Genomic DNA, 18,529 nt, shown 5'->3' on the forward strand with positions numbered 1-18,529 from the left:
GCGCTAGGGGACCTACCCGGCAGCGCCCCAGCTGCTCTGCCTCTGGCTTCCCGGATTCAGCTGCTGGTCAGTTTTAGCAGAGGCTGAATAGGGGAAGCTAGGGGCAGAGCAGCTCCAATGGTCCGGCTGCCCGGAGCACTTCCGGGTTCCTGATGGTGCCGGACCATCAGGAGTGCCGGACCGTCAGATGCCGGACCATTGGAGTTGTACTGTACTAATAAATTGTCCTACTGAGGACTGCTGTACTTTATAATGAAAGTAAGAAATGTGTCATGCAAAATATATAAGGACCTGTAAAAAGCTAAATAAATTAAACTAAACACACTGCTATATACAATATCACTCCTGTCTGTAGTCTCAAGAAGTCTATTCCCATATTCAATAGTTAGATGTGACAATGACATATTTCTTTTAAATACTGAAGCAGAGAAAGATTCGTGCCCTTATTTACTGCACAGTATGCTACTTCTCAGAAGTATTTATGCAGATTTTATAGATTATCATCATCTTTGCAAGTCTGGTAATTTCTATTATGTTTATATTAAAAGTTAAAAATATTTCAGCTTTATAACTTAATATGGTACTATAGATATTTTCTATAGAGTGTCATTGATATTTTAAATAGACATCTTTTACTAGGTCTTTTACACTTACCCTGAGCAAATCGTCTATACGACCTTCTTTCTTTTCCAAATCTTGATTTTTATTACTTTCCAGTGCAGCTAATTTCAGCATCGTGAGATCAGTCTGAACAAAAAGATGTTCAAATATTTAATTCCATTCTTTGCAGCTGTACTACATTATTCTTCTTCATTTTTGTATACACTGTTGTTAATTACTTTAAATGATTATGATTGTCTTTGTCCATTAACAGGCTGTGTTGAATGAAGAGTTTGGAAGAACCACTTTAACTGATAAAGTCCTTCATTAATTGAAAGCCCATCTACTAAAGAGCAATTAATTTTCTTTTCCAGTAAGTGATGAACACAACATGGCTTAAAAGAAACAGTCTACTAGTATTGTGATAAATAGTCTCTGTCCAAAGTGATATTATTCTAAGGAAGTTTTAAAGTCATCAACTGAAGGACTGCTGATAGGAAGTGGGGCAAAGGGGGCATTTGCCCTGGGTCTCAACGATTCAAAAGGATCCAGGGCTCCCCACCACTGCTACTGTCACTGCTCTTGCAGCAGCAGCAGCCTGGAGCCCCAAACCCTCTAAATCACCACCTGAGTGCCACACGAAACACTCCAGTGGTTCTTAGGCATACTGGAAGGGTAGGGGGGAAGTGGGAGGAGCATACTGTGCTCTGGGCACAAGCAATGTAAGGGACTAGTCGACTATTCCATAAGCAAATGCTTACTGGATAGTTGAGTAGCGACTCAACTACTCGCTTCCCCCGCTTGCTGCCTCTATCAGAGAGAGGCAGCAAGGGGAGGGGAGCAGGAACCAGTGCTTAAAGCCAGTTCCCCCCAGCACCGTCTCCATGGAGGGGCAGAGGCAAAGCGGGTAAAAGGCGCGAGTGGGGACTGAAGCAATCCATGCTCGTGCCATTCCCACTGTGGGTGCTTCTGCTTTGAAATGTACAAGTTCCTGCTCACCCCGTGCTCTCTGCAGCTCCCCCCCTTTGCTGGGGGGACAGGAGCCAGTGCTTAAAAGTCAGTTCCCCCCACCATCATCTTTGGGGTGCTGCCTGCCCCCGCTGCTGCCTCTATCAGAGGCAGAGGGGAAGGGATGCTGCTAAGAAGCAGCCCCTGTACATGGCAGCCAGGGCTGGCAATGGGCAGGGGCTGCTCAGGCAGCAGACCCTGTCCATAGTCAGCCCTGGCTGCCATGAACAGGGGCTGGTGCCAGAGCAGTCTCTGTTTGCGGTGGACAGCCCTGGTTTGGCACCAGCCCCTGTTTGCAGAGGGCAGGGCTGTCTTCCACGGACAGGGGCTGCTGGACTCAGCGTGAGCTGGGACCTATGCAGAGCTGCAGCACAGGTGATTTTGGAGCCTGCACAAGCCAGAACTGCTCACTGCTGGCTGGAGTCAGCTCCTGGAGCTGCCCCCGCTGTGGCTCTGCACAGCGCACTTATCAACTAATCATATAGTACATTTTGTATTGACTATACGATTAGCCAGATAATCGCATTTTAACATCGTTACTGGGCACCACTGAGGACTGGCTGTCCCAGCCCTGCCCATTCTGGGAACACAAAGCCACCCACCCCTCTGCTTGCCCAGGGGCCCTGCAAGTCTGTTGGGCTCTCTGATCAACTGTGAAAGACAAATGTCAGAGGAATGGGCTGGATGTGTTAAATGAAACAGTGGTACAGCAAAGCGAATGCTCCAGAGTATAAAAAGAATTGCCATATTTATTGATAAAGAACTTTGACTTTTAGCTCTGAAAACCCATGTTGTATCTGACTATATTTCACTGTCACGGTGGTTGCTATATTAAATATTGATAGAGCTAGAAACCAACACTTTTAAGATCACATGACAGTCTGAATCTTGAGCAAAAGTTATGAAGCATTCATCTAACTATAGGGGTTCCTGAAGTGCTGGAAGTAATACAAGCATAAAAAGAAAAATTACTAGCAACTCTCAATTTATCAAGAACTGAAATATTTTTGCAGACCACTGCAAATGCTTGTGAAGTCTGTAAATTCTTTAAGTACTGGTATTGAAACAGTTATCAAGCATGGAAATAAATGGTCTTTCATCAATATTTTCAAGTATTCTAGAAATACATGAGAAGGCCCTACTCAAAAGTGTTTACCTGAGTGATTTTAAATGATAACTGTTTTGGCTGTGTAACAGGGTGGTCCCCAAAAGCTAATGCAGTAGGAGAAGGACTATTCTGTTGAACCTAAAATACACAAACAAAAGATATCAGTTTCAACTTGAAATACTAAGATTGCAAAGTGAAATATTCAAAATATTCTGAACGTGTACCTCAAAATACTATGAAAATAATACTTGAGCATGGGTTGTAATTAGTAAGGTAAATTACATAGCAAAGAAAACACACTCAACTATACAGCAGACCTACCTTTGGAGTACTGTACCTAACTGTTCACCATTAAATTTATTACTTATTTAAATTTATTTTGGAGAGAATGCAACATTATAAAAGAACTAATATTATATCCGTTTCCAGGAGAAATTTTGAAAGATTTAGTCTTATTCTTTATGGAACAGAAGATATTTAGGTAAATCAATAGAAAGTTTCTAAAGACTGATACTTACCTTAAGAATAGCAGAATAAAGTTTGGAGAAACAGCCACAATATATATCAATTCACACTAATGCTCAATTTAAAAAAACTTGGCATCAAGTACAGAAGTTAGATATTATAAACAAAGCTGATGTAATAATGACTCTTGTAACAACTTTTGTCTGGGAGCAACAAGTATGGTAGCTTGTTGATATCAGATGGTAGCGCCTTTTCCAATGGGTCACTAGATTGTTTTGAGACTAAGTTTTGACAGCTCAAAAATAACCAAGTTTGGTTTCCTTTGTTTGAAGTTTTGGGGGCTTCTCTATGATAACTCAACCCAGAACAAGGGAACCTGTCAATGTTCCCTCTAATATTTTCCATCCATGTGGGGAATGAATTTTCTATGTGCACCAAGGCATGTGTGAATGCACAATGCCAACAGAAACACAAAAATCAAGCTGTGGGTGCTCTGCTAATCATCTGAGCAACATCTGAATTTCTCCTGAGCAGCTACACAAATGCACAGCTTACAAGGAACACGGTACCTGTTGAATATTATGGAACCACTAAGACATCGAAAATAAATTATTTTGGGGAGAAGGATAGGGATTTTTTTAAGCAAAATTCAAAACTTCTTCTGAGCAAGTTTAAGGAAGTTTGGAAACCAAATTCTAAAGCTGTTAGCAAACAGAATAAAGTGGGGTTGACCAGAAGGGGGAAACCTGGTCCTGCCAGCCAGAGTTAAACAAAGACAAGTCCAACATTGACACTGCACACTTGTATACGAGGGGAAACTATTTTAAAATTAAATCCCAACTTTCTTCTTACTAGTAATGTTTTGAAATTTGAGTGATAACGGACACACTAATCATGTATTTAAATTAAACTAGAATCTGCTGGTTTATCAGAATCTTTGCTTACAACAGAACAGCCTGTATTATTTACTACTCTTTCCCAGCAAAAAGGAATAAGAAAACATTATCTGAGAGTGTAGGGAAGATGTGAATAGATGTTATGTCCTATTTTTGAAATTACTCAGGGAAAAAATGATGAATTTATATTAAATAAAGTTCTTGGAATTCAATATCTACCCATACCAGGCAACCACTTACCTGAAAGTTATACATGTAATCATTAACTCGGAGCTTCCCTTCAGATTTTGTTTCAGACAGTAATCCTAGTTTATAAGCCTAAAATTTACGGAAAGCATCTTTTAAAATTTGAACTTTATAATACTACTTGTTTGGTTTGAAGGATTAGATTTCTTCCTGAAAATACATTTTGAAAGTTGCACTATTTATAGTGAAGGGTTTATAATCAGTGATTCTCAATTCAGGCTACTTACAGTGATGGAAAACTTTTGTACTATATGCTGAAATTGAACTGATCAATAGGCCAAACTTACAGAAGAAGGGGTGGAATGTGAATTTTGAGGAGAACGGATTGCAGGAGATATGCCTCTTACAGGACTGGAGCCGTTTCCACCTTGATACTAAAGAGAAAACATGGCCAAAGAATTAGTTAACATTGTTATTGAAAATGAACGGTAAGGCAAAAGAAATAAAAAGTATCACTTTATATTATATTGCTGCAAACCTATATGTATAAAGTAAGGAGAGTGAAAACAACTATTCAAGATCTAACTTTAATTTTTATATAGAAATTTCAAAAACACTTCAATAACAAATGACTGTATTTTAAACCATTAATTCTTCATTCTGTCATTTCCATCAAGATCAAGAGAACATCCTACCATATGTGATGGTTCTAAAAATAAAAAGTTCTAAAGATCTCTATTCTATGAAAGACTAACTCCTCTCCAAACTAGTAAAAATAACATAACATTTACAAAGACATTGTTAGCTCACAGTATAGACGTGACTTGTATGTGTGACTTTTGTATAGAAACCCATGCATTTTAGATTTCTAAATCAAGGCAAATGCAATCCAAACAAATCTGTTGTAGTACTCTCTACATTCATACCTGTGAATTTAAACTAAATTCAGTATTTTATACTGTTATTTGCAACATTAAAGAAATAAAAAAAGTAGTTTTCAAAATAAAATAAAAAACTTACTTCAAAATAGTCACTAATTTTGTGACCACGTCCTCCAATACTTTTCCCTGAAGTTAAAAAAAAATTAAAGACATTAGAAGTGATAAAAATGGACTACTATAATTACTGCAGAGGTGAAAAGTAAACAACATGTTAAATAAAGTCTTAGTATCTCTTAAGCATTTTTCTGCAGCTTGGTGAGCCAATCAATGTGTATGACCTTTTGTCTAGCTATTCATATGGCAGGCCATCAACACAGCATATGAGAATTCCATGCACTTCAATTAATTTACCCTCACATCATCCACATAAGGCAATGAAGTATAATTAGGGTTGCCAGGTGTCCAGTAAGAACTAGTAAGTTCGAACTAGGCTTAGTCCTCGTACAATGAGGTTTACCTAGTTCGAACTAAGCGCTCCGCTAGTTGGAATTAAGTTCGAACTAGCGGAGCGCTAGTGTAGCGCCTATCAAAGTTAATTCGAACTAACATCCGTTAGTTCGAATTAACTTTGTAGTGTAGACATACCCATAGACTTTAAGGTCAGAAGGGACCATTTTGATCATCTAGTCTGACCCCCTGCACAGCGCAGGCCACAGAATCTCACCCACCCCTCCCAGAATAATCCTCTCACCTATATCTCAAATATTGAAGCCTTCAAATACTTTGAAGACCCCAAGATGCAGAGAATCCTCCAGCTGTGATCTGTAGCCCATACTACAGAGGAAGGTGAAAAACCTCCAGGGCCTCTGCCAATCTACCCTGGAGGAAAATTCCTTCCCGACACCAAATATGGCGATCAGCTAAACCCTGAGCATGTGGGCAAGACTCATCAGCCAGACACCCAGAAAGTTCTCTAGTAATTCCTATCATCCCTCCATTGACCTATGCCCACTGATAATGAATGGTCAATTAGTTACCAAGATCATGTTATCTCATCAAACCATCCCCTTCATAAACCCATCTAGTTTAATCTTGAAGACAGATAGATCTTTTGCCCCCACTACTTCCCTTGGAAAGCCGTTCCAGAACCTCACTCCTCTAATGGTTAGAAACCTTCATCTAATCTCAAGTCTAAACTTCCTACTAGCCAGCTTATATCCATTTGTTCTTGTGTGCACACTGGTATTAAGCTTAAATAATTCCTCTCCCTCCCTGGCATTTATCCCTCTAATATATTTTAAAAGTGCAATCATGTCCCCTCTCAGCCTTCTTTTGGTTAAGGTAAACAAGCCAAGCTCCTTGAGTCTCCTTTCATAAGACAGGTTTTCCATTCCTTGCATCATCCTAATGGCCCTTCTTTGTACCTGTTCCAGTTTGAATTCATCCTTCTTAAACATGGGAGACCAGAACTGCACACAGTATTCCAAATGGGGTCTCACCAATGCCTTGTATAATGGCACTAACACCTCCTTATCCTTACTGGAAATACCTCGCCTAATACATCCCAAGATCGTATTAGCCTTTTTCACAGCCATGTCACAATGGTGGCTCATAGTCATTCTATAATCAACCAGGACTCCGAGGTCCTTCTCCTCCTCCGTTACTTCCAACTGATGTGTCCCCAGCTTATAACTAAAATTCTTGTTATTAATCCCTAAATGCATAACCTTACACTTCTCACTATTAAATTTCATCCTATTGCTATCACTCCAATTTCCAAGATGATCCAGATCTTCCTGTATGATATCCCGATCCTTTTCTGAATTGGCAGTAGCTCCCAACTTTGTGTCATCGCAAATTTTATTAGGACACTTCCACTTTTGGTGCCAAGATCAGCGATAAAAAGATTAAATAAAATTGGCCCCAAAACTGATCCCTGAGGAACTCCGCTAGTAACCTTCCTCCAACCTGACAGTTCACCTTTCAGTATGACCCGCTGTAGTCTCCCCTTTAACCAGTTGCTTATCCACCTCTCAACTTTCATATTTATCCCTATCATTTCCAGTTTAACCAATAATTCCTCATGTCGTACTGTATCAAATGCCTTACTAAAGTTGAGGTAGATTAGATCCACTGCATTTCCTTTATCTAAAAAATCTGTTACTTTCTCAAAAAAGGAAATCAGGTTGGTTTGGCACGATCTACCTTTTGTAAAACCATGTTGTAATTTGTCCCAGTTGCCATTAGCCTCAATGTCTCTAACTACTTTCTCCTTCAAAAATTTTTCCAGGATCTTACATACTACAGATATCAAACTAACAGGCCTATAGCTATCCGGGTTGCTTTTTTTTCCCCTTTCTTAAAAATAGGAACTATATTAGCAATTCTTCAGTCAAATGGTACAACCCCTGAGTTTAGAGATTTATTAAAAAATTTTGCTAATGGACTTGCAAGTTCATGTGCCAGTTCCTTTAATATTCTTGGATGAAGATTATCTGGGCCTCCCGATTTACTCCCATTAAGCTGTTCAAGTTTGGCTTTTACCTCGGATATGGTAATATCTACCTCCATATCTTTCGTCCCATTTATTAAGTTACCATTATCCCTAAGCTCTTCATTAGCCTCTTTAAAGACTGAAGCAAAGTATTTGTTTAGGTATTGGGCTATTCCTAGATTATCCTTAACCTCCACTCCATCCTTAGTAATTAGCGGTCCTACTACTACTTTTTTTGTTTTTCTTTCCTATTTATATGGATATATAACCTTTTACTATTGGTTTTAATTCCCTTTGGAAGGTCCAACTCTACCTGACTTTTAGCCTTTCTCACTTTGTCCCTACATGCTCTAACCTCAATAAGGTAGCTTTCTTTACTGATCCCTCCCATTTTCCACTCCTTATATGCTTTCTGCTTTTTCTTAATCACCTCTCTGAGATGCTTCCTCATCCAGCTTGGTCTAACACACCTGCCTATAAATTTTTTCCCTTTTCTAGGGATACAGACTTCTGACAGCTTCTGCAACTTTAACTTGAAATAATTCCAGGCCTCCTCCACTTTAAGATCCATAATTTCTTTAGTCCAATCAACTTCCCTAACTAATTTCCTTAATTTATTAAAGTTAGCTCTTTTGAAATAAAAAACCCTAGTCTCAGATTTATTTTTGTTTATCCTTCCATTTAATTTGAACTGAATTAGCTCATGATCACTTGAGCCAAGGTTGTCTCCTACAACCATTTCATCTATGAGGTCCCCGCTACTCACCAAAGCCAAATCTAAAATAGCATCCCCCCTTGTTGGTTCAGCAACTACTTGATGAAAGAATTCATCAGCTATCACATCGGCTACGTCTACACTGGCCCCTTTTCCGGAAGGGGCATGTAAATTTCATGAGTCGTAGTAGGGAAATGCGCGGGGGATTTAAATATCCCCCGCGGCATTTAAATAAAAATGTCCGCCGCTTTTTTCCGGCTTTTAAAAAAGCCGGAAAAGAGCGTCTACATTGGCCCCGATCCTCCGGAAAAAGTGCCCTTTTCCGGAGGATCTTATTCCTACTTTGAAGAAGGAATAAGACCCTCCGGAAAAGGGCACTTTTTCAGGAGGATCGGGGCCAGTGTAGACGCTCTTTTCCGGCTTTTTTAAAAGCCGGAAAAAAGCGGCGGACATTTTTATTTAAATGCTGCGGGGGATATTTAAATCCCCCGCGCATTTCCCTACGACGACTCATGAAATTTACATGCCCCTTCCGGAAAAGGGGCCAGTGTAGATGTAGCCAACTAGGAAAATCTGAGCCCTATTATTATTACTAGCACTTGTTCTCCAGTCTATATCTGGAAAGTTGAAATCTCCCATGATTACGTAGTTTCCATGAGTATTTACTTCATTAAAAACATTAAAGAGGTCTCTATCCATATCCAAATTTGATCCTGGTGGTCTATAACACACCCCACGCACTATCCCAGGGGAGGATCTGATAGTTTTCTTTCCCAATGTGATTTTTGCCCAAACAGACTCTGTCTTCTCCATTCCATCACTTTTTATTTCTTTACAGTCTACCTCATCATTGATATACAATGCGACTCCACCACCTTTACCCTTATTTCTGTCTTTCCTAAACAGCACATACCCTTCAATACCTGTACTCCAGTCATGCCTCGTATTCCACCATGTTTCTGTTATTCCTATAATATCTGGTTTCACTTCCTGGACCAATAGCTCTAGTTGCTCCTTTTTGTTACCTAGGCTCCTGCTGTATCAGAGGCAGCAATGTGGAGCGGGCAGGCAAGAGCCAGTGCTCATGGGGAGCCAGCTTTTAAGCTAGCTTCCCATGAGCACCAGCTCCTGTGGAGCTGTCTGTCCCACATCCTACCACACTGCTGCCTCTGATGCAAAAGCAACAGCGGGGGGCGGGGGCCCAGGCTCATTGATTAACCATTTAAACATGTATGCTAACACATTCCTAATTATCACTCCAGTGCCTTAGCCATAAGATTATCCCCATCTAACATGATGGGATGTTCATTATGCAAGTGGTTTAGTGCCAACTTCTTCCACCTTGCAGGTACTGTCTCTAGGTTTGTTGTGCTTAAAAGAAGCACACGGGATCTTTTTCAGGGGGATAAGGCAATACGCCACATTTATTGAGCATACATAGATCGATCGATACTTTATCATATGCACAGGATACATTACACTCATGCACCCTCTCTCTCACACACACACAAACACACACTGTCTTGTTACCAATAGTTGCACTCCCTAACTACACTGGCCACGTGAGTTAGATGGGGAAGGAGCCAGGCTTCTGCCGATCCGGATCGATGTTCTGTTGTTGACAAGATGAAAACCCAGGGACCCTCTGCAAGATGCCTGGTATATATCCCTCTCATGCAGCCAGTTAGTCATCACCTTGCCTTTTTTAATGTTGCTTCCAAGAGGGTCCTTCCAAGGGTAGGCACTTGCTGCTTGACTCCCAAGGCCATCTATATGTCCAATCTTCTTTTTCAATGAGCTCACTTCACAAGTATTGTCCTTGGATCTGGCTCCCAGCTCCTCTCCACCCTTGCAACTGCTGCTAGAAGTGCTCACCTTTCGGTCTCCATTTACACCTCATTCATTTCAACAGGGCAATCAATGAAAGGGAAGACATCTATTCTACTAGAAAAATACATTTTTCTTTACCTTAACTAGTCCTATATCTAAAAGGACAAAGTAAGTGTGTGTGTGTGTGTGTGTGTGTGTGTGTGTGTGTGTGTGTGTGTGCGTGCGTGCGTAAATAAATAAAAGAACTTACGAAGTTTCTCTTAATACAAAGTTATATAAGAATGATAGATGGTTATATGGAAATGTTACAGAGATTTATCCATAGGTTCACTGATCAATGATTTGCCAAAAATTTCAAATTTGATTAGCCTAAAACTTACTCTCTGTACTAGTATCTTTGTTCAGTTCCTCAGTCCATACTCGGTTCCTCAGCTCAAGTGAGGAAAAACAGTGAAGACAAAAATCTGACTAGACTAATCTATGTAAACTCAGTAGGCTATGACAGCCGGGGCAATATAAAAGGTGCAAAGAGGATGAACAAAGAGTAAAAAGAACATGAATATCACCTTGTGGAGATGATAGCAGCTCTTTCCCCTACGCAAATCGGTCATAAATTTTCAGAAGAATGACTGGAATGTTTGGACCAAGAGGACAGATCCCCTCACTATTACCTGGTGAACATGTATTGAGTCTTCGGCATGCATAGTCATTTATGGAGATTTCTAACTCAGCTATGGAAATTGATACAGCTTTGATAGAACAGATATAGGAGAGATTCCAAACAGACTTTAGCAAGGGAGGTTAATGAAAGGCTTAAAACCATTCCAGGGACACTCCCATCATGAAGAGGGAATGTAACTTTCTGAACTCCTACTTGAGACAGGTACATCTTCACTGTCCCACATATATCCAAGCAGTGTCAGGGGATTTACTTTGGTGATAATATGACAGAAGTTGGCGGAGAGGGGAGGAAGTTTCCAGGTTAAGGTGAAAAGAAGGAACTGCTTTGGAAAGAAACTATAACAAGTGCAAAGCATTATTTTTTCCCTTCTGAAAAACAAGATGGGAAAACAAAGACCACATACTCTGTCAGCTGAAGACCACCTTGACTAAAGACTCCTACTTTCAAGAAAAGCACAGTAAGAAGCACCAAAGCTAAGCATTCAACAAGATTTGAGCAAAGCACTGAGTGCCCAACTGAGGACCCAAGGACTTCACAGAAAGCCTAAGATAGGACACAAATGTAAGGAACTTGTCCCAGTTGGATAGGTCCTCACTGTGTTTCTAATGGAGCCCAAAGACAGAAGGGAGGTTACTCAGAAAAGGGCAGGGGGGAAAAAGCTCCACAGGAGTGTAGTAAACTGTGTGGGGTAAAAACAAAAGGAAAAACTATGTAGCACTTTAAAGACTAACAAGATGGTTTAATAGGTGATGAGCTTTCGTGAGCCAGACCCACTTCCTCAGATCATATTCTGGAAGAAATCTATTCCAGAATATGATCTGAGGAAGTGGGTCTGGCCCACGAAAGCTCATCACCTATTAAACCATCTTGTTAGTCTTTAAAGTGCTACATAGTTTTTCCTTTTGTTTTTGCAAGCACAGACTAACACGGCTACCTCTCTATTACTTTGTGGGGTAAGTTAGGATATTGTCCTTGAGTGCAGAGAGCAGGTACACTTTTTGTATTCTTTTTGGTCCATGCAATGACCACAAGTTTAAGCACCTCTGCAGCTCCCTCAAAACCAAGAAAGAACCTTGGGAATAGGTAAGATACATGGACAAAACACTATAGCTCTTTTTCCTCTTCTGTTATGGTTCATTTTTTTCTAGAATGAATCTAGTGGGAGTGCTTTCAAGTGAAGGGAGGCCACCCAGTACAGGTTTGCTTCCCCTGGCAAGATAAGGGGGCTGATGAATTGCTGACTGAAAAATTCAAACACACAGGCCCTGCAGAGATGGTCTTTTGGAAGCAACTGTCCAGTTCAAGGGTGCCCGCCTCTGTGCTATCTTTTATAGTGCCTGTGCTTGCAGTCTAAAGACAACACATCAATGTGAAGCGCTTTTTATTTTCCTCACTGAAAGGAAGGAAGAAACTAGGAACTGCCTGAAAGGCGAGGGAGACAGTGCCTGTCTTTTGCTCCTCCACTGCCTGACAGCAGAAGAGAAGACCTGGGGAACCACACTGAGGAACCAAACCTCAGAAAAATTATTTAAAATATATATATATGCGCACATTTGTTCTCCACAAAAAGGGAATTTGATGCTTCAACGATTAAGCTTCTAGAGGTTTTTGTTCATTGGTTTAAGGTAAGCACTATCATGAAAGTGCAGCTATCTCCTACAGCTACTATAAAACCTACTAATTGTTACACCATGGTAGATATATAGCTGTTTCATATTAAGCAATCAAACCTATTATCAAACTCACCTAGAAATACATTATGCTAGGAGATATTCCTTTATTCTATTAATTGCCTTTAAAAAGCATACACACATCACTACACATTTAGACATATTAGGGGCAAAATAGTTTATTGAGAAGCCGTAAGAAACCAGGAAAACTGAAAGATCTGAACAACAGAAAGAACCAGAGAGAAATTTATGATAAAAATTTGTACCTCCTGTACAGAACACAGCAGCATGGTCCCACGTGTATTATAATTATCATGCTGAGGGACAACTCAGTGATCGCTAGCTCTGCAGCACATTAAGATATTACAACGTACAATGCAATGTGTATTGACTTATTCTGCCACTAACCAACACTGAGTTGTACAACAGGGATGAAACAGTGTAGTTGACAAACTGATTAACCAATAAGAAAAGGCTTATAGGTTAATGCTATAGACTACACGCATTCCACCCCCACCAGTAAATTTTTTTTAGCAAGCTGGCAGCATTTCTCAGTCCTGGCTTGTGACAGGTAAGGGACCTACCCCCACTGCAGCACTGCATTTAAAATGATAGAAATGTAGCCGTGTTAGTCTGGTGTAGCTGAAACAAAATACAGGACTATGTAGCACTTTAAAGACTAACAAGATGGTTAAAAGATCTGAGGAAGTGGGTCTGGCCCACGAAAGCTCATCATCTAATAAACCATCTTGTTAGTCTTTAAAGTGCTACATAGTCCTGTATTTTGTTTCTGCATTTAAAGTGTTATTAGGAGGTAGGCAGCCTGGCTCAGTTCTGTCTCATGCTGGCTTCAGGAGCTCAAACACCTCCACACCCAAAGAGGGGCTGCTGCCACCCCTGCATGAGAGGCAGCAGCACAGGGCGACAGGCAGCCAGTCCATAAGGGGAGCTGGTTTTTAAACTGGCTCCCGTTGTGGACCAGCTCCTTCCTGGCACCCCATGCTGCTGCCTCTGATACAGAGGCTGCAGCACAGAGTGGCAGAGAACTCCTCAGGAGTGGGGCCAGATTGCACTGGCTACCAGCTCTACCCCCAGAAACTATAGAATAGTCGAGTAACCATAAGAATTCATGAAATTAGACGAAGGTTTCTAACCATTAGAAGAGTGAAGTTCTGGAACAGCCTTCCAAGGGAAGTAGTAGGGGCAAAAGACCTATCCGGCTTCAAGATTAAGCTAGATTGGTTTATGAAGGGGATGGTTTGATGGAATAACATGATCTTGGCAACTAATTGACTTTTCACTATCAGTGGTAAATAGGCCAATGGTGGGATGATAAGAGTTACTATAGAGAACTTTTTCCTGGGTGCCTGGCTGATGAGTCTTGCCCACATGCTCAGGCTTCAGCTGATCGCCATATCTGGCGTCAGGAAGGAATTTTCCTCCAGGGTAGATTGGCAGAGGCCCTGCAGGTTTTTTGACTTCCTCCTTAGCATGGGGCATGAATCACTTGCTGAAGGATTCTCTGCATCTTGGGGTCCTTAAATCATTTGAGGACTTCAATATCTGAGATATAGGTGAGGGGATTATTCTAGGACAGGGTAGGTGAGATTCTGTGGCCTGCATTGTGTAGGGGGTCAGACTTGATGATCATAATGGTCTCTTCTGACCTTAAAGTCTATGAGGTTACTCGACTATCAATTAATCGATATTTGACATCCCTATTTTAGAAACATATTAAACAACTCTGTTCCCTTAGAATCACCGCAACTAAGCAGAATGGCCTTCAATCACATGGTTTAGTGAATGCCAACACTTCCAGTGGCTCTTGCATAAAAGTCATTTCCCTACACTTACCTACCCCTTCTTCTTCATGGTTTCATCGAAGAAAGAGAAAGTCTATTATATTTTTAAACAAATGCACCACTTTACTGCTTTCTTCATCTCCACAACAGGTCAGATTTTAAATAAAGTCCTTTCTTGTCAATTGTCAGCTGAGAAACTTTAAAAATGATCTGAAAGGAAAAAATCTGGGCCTCATGTATGTGCCTCTTTATGATGCAAAAGGATAATATAAAGGTTATCCTATGCCGCAAACAGATTTTTTTTCCCTTCTTGTTTTTTACATTAGAAATTTTTGTCTTGTCTAGCACAAAGGATTCTACTCCTTATCTACATTAGGATACTTTGCGGTTACAAACTTTTGTTGGCAGTAACAACACTGTAAACAGGAAACAAGAGTTTCTTCTACCAGGTTGGTCTACACTAAGAAAAGTTTAAAATTTTCAGCTTTTACTATCACTTGTTCACTTCATCAGGGACGCAATGATGGATGCACTAGATGAGCAGCTGATGGAAATTTCCCAAAAAGTAAAGTTTAGAATAGACAAGGCCTCTGTGAAGTGACTGTACCACAGCAGTTAAGAGACCTAGTAAGTGAGAGGAGACGGTTTGTCAGATTCTCAAACTTTATTTTTATACTGGAACAAAATAAATTGTGCATTCGAATAGAAGTAAACGCTCAAATCAAAATGAGCATTTAAACACAAGTATTTTAAAACAATATATCTTTTACTTCGCTGTTTTGGCTTAAAAGGGGAAGGGATAGCCTACAATTCCCTGAAAAATGTACAAGAAATATATTTCAAGGCAAAGTTACACTGTCTATATTATTCTTTACATCACACATAAGTAGCTAGAAGAGAAATTAATCTCAAGACACATACTAAAAATTTCCTAGAATAATTTCAATAATAATGGAAATTGATAAAACGATTGTTTTAAAATGCAAACCATTCATTCAATCAGAAGATCTTCTGTAACAGTTAATTACATTAACATCTAATCACTGTAAGGAATGCAGCTGCCCCTTCACTGTTTCAAATGTCGGTGATAGCCTCAGCTATTGCAGGGAACATCTCTATAGATATAAAATGTTTCCTGTGGGATGACAGAGTGATGTCATCTGCTTACTCACGCCACTGCTCACCTCCATCCTCAGCCGCTTGCTGTGGCCAGTCTCAGAGCCGTCCCCTCAGGGCATGAGCTACTCCAACTCTGGCTCCCGCTTCACACCTCGGGGGACTGCGCCACTGGGGAGGAGTTGCTGCTGCTGGGGCTGGGTCCCCTCCACCATCCAAGCCTGATTCCCCTGCTGCCCCATGTCCCCTGGGGGAGCCGCCTCCTAAGCTGCAGCTGCAGATGGGCGAGAGGGTCCCTGCCTGACATGATCGCATAGGGGTACTGCAGGCCTGGCCCTGGCAGGGCGAGGGTGCACGCTGCGGGAGCTGAGAGCAGAGTTAATCCCACGGCAGCCACTCAGCCAAACTACTCAGGCCCTGACTTCGGCCGGACACGGGGGAGGAGACAGTGGCAGCAGCAGCCGGGGGAGAGGGAGAGAGCCGAAACTCCTCGGTTATCTCCCGAAATACCAGCTAGAGAGCCAAGGCAAAGCAACTCCACTTGACAAGCTTTAGGAATGTGGAGGGATGGAGTCTCTGCAACCTTCGGAAATGAGGGAGGGCAGGGCCACATGCGGGTTTGGAGCACCCTGAACCTGCTCACCCAAGCCCTAGGGCAGCAGCAAATCCATGCCTGGCTTAGGTGCCCAGGGGGCGGGGAGGGGGGGAGGTTAAGAGTTAAGCGTGTCTGTAGCAGGGCAGGCTCAGGGTATAAGCACCACCTCCCAAGCCGAGACTCCACATTCCCGCCCCCTCACACATTGCCCTGCTGAAACCCCACACCCCCAGCCCTCCGAACACTCCCTCCGCTAAGACCCTGCGTCCCAGGCCCCTCACACACTGCCCTTCGAAGACCCCACCCCCTGCATCCTCAGCTGAGAATACTACCTCTGCTGAGACCCTGTACCTCCAGTTCCCTCATACATCCCATCCACCAAGACCCTGCACCTCCAGTCCCTTCACTCATCCTTTCCAATAAGACCCCACATCCCCAGCTCACTCCCACACCTTCCCCCCAGCCAGACACCTATTCTCAACCTGCTCCTGCACCCTCCCCTGCTTGTGCCCCTTCCCCTTGAGCAGTTCAGTATTGTCTGCAAACTCTGCCACCTCACTGTTTACCCTTTCTCCAGATCATTTATGAATATGTTGAATAGGATTGGTCCTAGGTCTGACCCTTGGGGAACACCACTAGTTACCCCTCTCCATTCTGAAAATTTACCATTTATTCCTACCCTTTGTTTCCTGTCTTTTAACCAATTCTCAATCATGAAAAGATCTTCCCTTTTATCCCATGACAACTTAATTTACATAAGAGGCTTTGGTGAGGTACCTTGTCAAAGGCTTTCTGGAAATCTCAGTACACTATATCTACTGGATCCCCCTTGTCCATGTTTGTTGACCCCCTTCAAAGAACTCTAATAGATTAATAAGACATGATTTCCCTTTGCAGAAACCATGTTGACTTTTGCCCAACAAATTATGTTCTTCTATGTGTCTGACAATTTTATTCTTTACTATTGTTTCAACTAATTTACCCGGTACTGGCGTTAGACTTACTGGTCTGTAATTCCCGGGATCACCTCTAGAATCCTTTTTAAATATTGGCATTACATTAGCTATCTTCCAGTCATTGAGTACAGATTTTTCCAATCCAAAAAATAGCAAACACCCATTTAAAAAAGTTCTCTATCTTTTAGTTACAGAAGGTCTTGCAAGAAGGCTTTATATTTAAAGCTCCCAAATCATTCCTCCTTCCCAAGTCATTTCTAGGGCAGTCATGCCTTATGGATCACTCCAGTAAAGGGAAGGAACATGTGCCACTACATCACCTTTATAGATAAACCCCAGAAGCCTCACACTTGGCTCCAATTTCCTTTTAATCAGTTGATTTTCTGTCCTCTCAGTTGCCAGAGTCCAAGTTTGCTGATTGTCCACCAAGAAGTCTAAAAACCTTCACTAGCAGCCCAGACTAGTAAATACCCTTGGCTGGAAAAATCAGGCAACCAAGGCAAACAGTATTTTAAATTAGCAAATTTGATCTTTAGAATTAATTCACATAGTTTGAATGCCAGTTCAACAGGCCTATCCGGTGATTAGAACAAGTAAATTATCCAAGTATTAATTCAGAGACAGGACAAGAACCAACCACAATGACAAAACACAAAAGAGTAAATGAGCAAGAGGCAAATGAACAATGCTCTAGCTCCTGGCTTATATATTTGCATTTAAAGGAGATATTATTACCGTCTTTTAGCGAATATAACCCACGGGTTATATTCATTTTTACAAACCCCACACTCCTCCCCACTCCCTCCGCGGGGTATACTCGTGTGCGGGGTATACTGGCGTGTTTTTTTGGTTTTGGGGTTTTTTAAACAGAAGTACCGGGAAGGAGCCCGGAGCCCTGTTCTGAGCAGCGGGTGGCCCGCGCCGCGGATCACCACAACTTCCCCCTCCCTCCGCAGCCTCCTTTGTACCCCTCTTGCAACCTCCCGCGCTCCCTGGCCCCACTCACCTGCGCACAGGAGCAGGGCCAGGGTATGGTGCTTGTTGCTCCTGCGCGATCCAGACAGGCACCCTCCCCTGCCTGCAGCCACCGCCGCACGCCAGCGCCATTGTGCGCTCACTTGTTGCTCCTGGGCCAGTGCCCGCCCCGCCACCCCGAGCCATGCCCCAGCCCAGGAACAACAATTGAGCGCACAGCAGGCGGCAGCTGCAGGCAGGGGAGGGTGCCCGGCTGGATCACGCAGGATCACCAAGCCAGCTCGCAGCAGGGCCAGCGTGTGGAGGCTGCAAGCAGAGGAGGACGCCCGGCTGGATCGCTCCCCCGCCTGGAGGCTGTCGGCTGTGCAGGAACCAGGGCGGGGAGTGGCTGGCTACTCCCCCCTCCACACACACACCCCGTAAATATACCCCCGGCATAGTCTTGTATACCCCGCGGGTTATACTTGTGTGCAGGGTATACAAGATTTTTTTTTTTTTACCGAAATAGCAAAAACAGCAGAGTATATTTGGGTGCCGTTTATATTTGGGT

General features: G+C 42.2%; 1 protein-coding gene across 3 annotated transcripts in view; it reads right to left on the reverse strand.

Moving 5' to 3' along the window:
• Positions 1 to 18,529, reverse strand: part of TLK1 (tousled like kinase 1) — a 152,424-nt gene that overhangs the window by 52,981 nt on the left and 80,914 nt on the right. For all 3 annotated transcript variants that reach the window (XM_075933612.1, XM_075933614.1, XM_075933613.1), the window contains 4 exons: positions 5,284 to 5,330; positions 4,611 to 4,697; positions 2,765 to 2,854; positions 655 to 747 (listed from right to left, as the gene is read on the reverse strand). In XM_075933612.1, coding sequence (XP_075789727.1) covers positions 655 to 747; positions 2,765 to 2,854; positions 4,611 to 4,697; positions 5,284 to 5,330 — 317 coding nt within the window. The remainder of the gene's footprint in view (positions 1 to 654; positions 748 to 2,764; positions 2,855 to 4,610; positions 4,698 to 5,283; positions 5,331 to 18,529) is intronic.

The sequence above is a fragment of the Pelodiscus sinensis genome, chromosome 7 (genome assembly GCF_049634645.1).
Source record: "Pelodiscus sinensis isolate JC-2024 chromosome 7, ASM4963464v1, whole genome shotgun sequence".
In the NCBI taxonomy this organism is placed as follows: domain Eukaryota; kingdom Metazoa; phylum Chordata; order Testudines; family Trionychidae; genus Pelodiscus; species Pelodiscus sinensis.